Genomic DNA, 3,969 nt, shown 5'->3' on the forward strand with positions numbered 1-3,969 from the left:
ACCCGCAATGAAAAGGCAGAATTATTGTAAGGGGTGTATACTAACCTTACAGGCTTGATGGTGCCAGCTGGCAGGCCTCACCGAAGATTCCAAAGAGTTATTCAGGGGGTGATGTTTTTCTTTGACTTTTTGAATGGAGCGTCTGATCCTCATTCTTGCCAAAAGTGTGTTATTAACTATGCTCTTCTTTTTTATTCTTCTCTCAGCAACAATGGAGTTGGTTTGGCTCTTTGCGGCGATTTGGTTCACCGCCAATATGATATCGACTATCTCTTCGAAGGCTGCCATGTTAGACGCTGCAATCCGTGGAACTAGTCACAGCCTGACAGACTGGACACCGGCGTTTGAAGACCTACTCTGGCTCGATCTGACCGTTCTTCAGCATTTAACCGGATCCATCGCAGCCAGCTTCTGGGTTATTGTCATTCAACGCAAGTCAATCTTCGCTGACCTGACGATTACGAGCACTCAGTACATGCTTATTGCAGCTGCTGGGAACGTTCTGGGAAACATGGCGACGAATGCTTCTTTTGCAGCGGTTAGCTCGAGCATTACTCAAGTCATTAAGTCATGCGAACCTATTTTTACCTTGGCTCTGACGTTGCTCCTGTACAGACAAGGTAAAGAGTTGATTTCCTCTCTATGGGTCTCGGTCGTTGTCATGGTTATTGGTTCATGTATGTTCATGTCAAGCCAGTCATCGTTTAATATGTGGGGGATAGGAGCTGCGGCAATTTCAAACATAGCCTTCCCAGTTCGTAACATCTACCTGAAGAAGTCTGATTTATCTGCACATCAGGAGCCTCTTCAACAATTTGCGGCAATTTCTATCTGCAGTGTTATTATTCTTATCCCATGGGTAGGGGTTAAATATTTATTCTACACCTTGCCGAGACTTCACCCAGCAGAGAGCATCATGTCGAGTATTTTCCATTTCATCTATAATGCAGCATCAATAACCGTTCTGCAAGCTTGCAACCCAGTCGTCCATGCCTTACTGAATCTTTCCAAACGTGTCATTGTTATCTTCGCAAATTTGGTTTATTTTGCCACACCAGTCTCTCTCCAAATGGTCATGGGTCTGTTGATCTTCTTTACTGGGCTTGCTCTTCTGCAGTTGCGTCGTAACCTAAAATCCACTGAGGCGGGAAACCTCGATATTGGGAAAAACAAACAATCATCTTTTGTTAAAAAAATAATTATTGTTTCTACCGTCTGTTCTGTAGCATTTGGATTAGGTCACAGTTTAAGCAGCATTAATTCAGACGGATATTTAGGAATACCTTACCGACAAGATACAAAGGCAAGTACTAGAGTCCGTTCATCTCAACTCCTTAACATGACCACAGCTTGGGTATACGACAATTCAGTACCAGAGAATATTGTGCAAAATCTAGCAAACATCACTGACCGCAATCGCCAATACTACCTTAATGTCTACTGTGGAACATCTCGGTGTCTTGAGGCATTTGTACGTTTTAAGAAGCCGAACATGATGGTTAAATTCCTGGTATTGACTGACATCATGGGCGAAACACCCCTCGAAGAGTGGTTGGCCCGGCATCCTATTCATAAGATTATGACAGGTGTTAACTTCGAAGAATACCTCCACGATTCTGTCAGATTAGCTCTTCTCTGGAAACACGGAGGCATCTACGTCAACCCCTTGGTATCACTGAATGATTTTAAACTACCAGTCAGCAGCGACGCGTGGCTTAGCACTGATGTGGTCACTACGAATACGTCTAGGGTCTTGATGGACCTGTGTTACTTCCCACCTCAACATCCATTCATCATGAAGCTCATGAAGGCATTCACTGATCAGTTTCCTCATCAAAACATCCCCAAGACATCAGAGAGCAAGGCCAAACTTTTGACTTTCAATTTTCCTGCAATCGTGAGAAGTATGCATAATTCTTTAAAAGACCAGATATCATGTCCGAGAGTCATCGAGATTACAACAGGAAAACTCGCCACGAGTGGCACCAAAGAGCATCATTACGGGACGCTCTCGTATGACATGCGTGTAAAAATTACCGGCTTATCAAACCTTGGGGATGAAATGCAGGGTTTCTCCGGTGTTCGTTTCTTGCCTTTTGTCGACAACTTTATCGAGAGAGAAGACTTACGGAAATCACAAAGCGGTGGTCAGATCACGATGTTCTTGAATGCATGGTGGGGCACTTCTAGTACATATTGGCCACCGCCAGAAAACATTGATCCAATAATGGTGTCCATGCACTTTACTGCCGGGCTTCAAAATAAAATTGCAAAAGGCAAAGCGTTCTTTGAAACAAAAGCGCCAATTGGTTCTCGGGATACAGACACCTTAGCATTCTTTCAGAAAAACAAGATAGATGCGTTCTTTTCTGGCTGCCTCACTATTCTTACCCCAAACCCAAACACCGGCAAACCAGCAAACGATATTTTCATGGTAGATGTCAATTCAAAATATTCTAATTTTCTTCCTGAGGATGTTAGACAAAATGCAAAAACACTGTATCACAACATGCAAAATGTTACAAAGAATGATATGCTTGCGCGTTACCAAGCAGCGCATAATTTGCTAGAGTCATATTCGCGCGCCAAATTGGTCATAACTCAACGTCTTCATTGCGCTATGCCTTGCGTTGCTATGGGTATTCCGGTTATATTTATTGATTCTCCGGGAATGCCTGGAGGAGGAGGTGACTCTAAGAGAGGCAGCAGTCGTATCCAAGGACTCAAGTCGGTGTTCCACACTCTTGATATGTATCAAATGTCAGATGAAGATGCCAAGACGTGGTTAAGTGAGTTCAAGTGGAATAATCCTCCTCCCAACCCAGGTGTGAGTGATGTCATGAAATTTCGTGCAACTGACTGGAACATCATTCGGAGAAACCAACATCTTTATGATAGCGCTCGCAAATTTGGTATGCTACCTCTGTCAAGATATAATAAAGATGCATCGAAGCAGCTTTTATTTCATGTGTTGCTTGCACGCACAGACGATGGGTCGACAGTAAAACCAACCTGGTTTGAAATGAGATCTGTGGAATCGATTCTACGGCATCATCCTCTAGCTACAGTTAACGTCTATAGCAACACTGTGCAGCAAAGACAGTTTGACGTCCTGACTGAAAGTGGTTACAATGTCCAAGTACACAGTTTGAATCTAACTGACATGGTAAAACATATGGATTTAGACTCGTCTCTAGCAAACATATTGTCCAAGAACAGTGCCACACTGGACCGTGACCTCTTTCCGATGCTGATTTTGTACCGCTGGGGTGGAATATACATGAGCCCAGATAACATCTTGGTGCGGAGTATCGACAAGCTGAAACACAACTCCCTACTTTGGAAAAACGAAGGAAAGCAACAGTTGGAGATGTCATTCATGAAGTTTGAGAAGGAGCACGTCTTCGTAAAGACGTCTTTGGTAGCGCTTTTGAAACGGTCAGTCGGGGTTAGTGGAGCACAGACTCTGACTGAAACTTGGCAGAGAGAAAGTGAAATTAGTCTAAACGTGGAAGTTATTGAAGCAAATAATTTCTACGTTTCATTCGCCACTGAGAATAAGAATGAATGTTTTGACAGCAAAGATGGCGCTACGTTTGATGCAAAAATGAAGAAAGTAAAATCTGATGTTTTCCTCGTACGAGTTGAAGGCTTCAATAATTTTTCTGGAAAGTTAAAAGACGGAACTATGTGTAAATATATATACAACTCCTTTTGTGTGTTGTGTAATGAAATTTATTGACAATTTAAGGTAAACATTAAAGAAAAAGCAAATCGTTTCTTCGTAAAATGAGCCTTATCGAATCAACATTAATTCTTTATTTACAACTCGGTCTTTAAGTTTTTTAGGCTCCGAGTGTTTGCACTGAACAAAATGGGTGTTACATTTGAATCAACACTACCATCATTGTGGTATTAACACCAATGTAAAACTAGTTTTTTCCCCGGGAACTTTCCGGGAACTGTTGG

General features: G+C 42.4%; 1 protein-coding gene across 1 annotated transcript; it reads left to right on the forward strand.

Moving 5' to 3' along the window:
• The first annotated feature begins 211 nt into the window (after nucleotides 1-211).
• Nucleotides 212-3,742, forward strand: LOC139954013 (uncharacterized). The gene has a single exon (XM_071953643.1). It carries the CDS (start codon nucleotides 212-214, stop codon nucleotides 3,740-3,742), a length of 3,531 nt encoding a protein of 1,176 aa, XP_071809744.1.
• Nucleotides 3,743-3,969: the final 227 nt, after the last annotated feature.

This window comes from Asterias amurensis, chromosome 22, assembly GCF_032118995.1.
Source record: "Asterias amurensis chromosome 22, ASM3211899v1".
In the NCBI taxonomy this organism is placed as follows: domain Eukaryota; kingdom Metazoa; phylum Echinodermata; class Asteroidea; order Forcipulatida; family Asteriidae; genus Asterias; species Asterias amurensis.

What these genes read in the sequence shown, in the direction of transcription:
- LOC139954013 (XM_071953643.1), top strand. Translation starts at nt 212, where the DNA reads ATGGAGTTGGTTTGGCTCTTTGCGGCGATTTGGTTCACCGCCAATATG.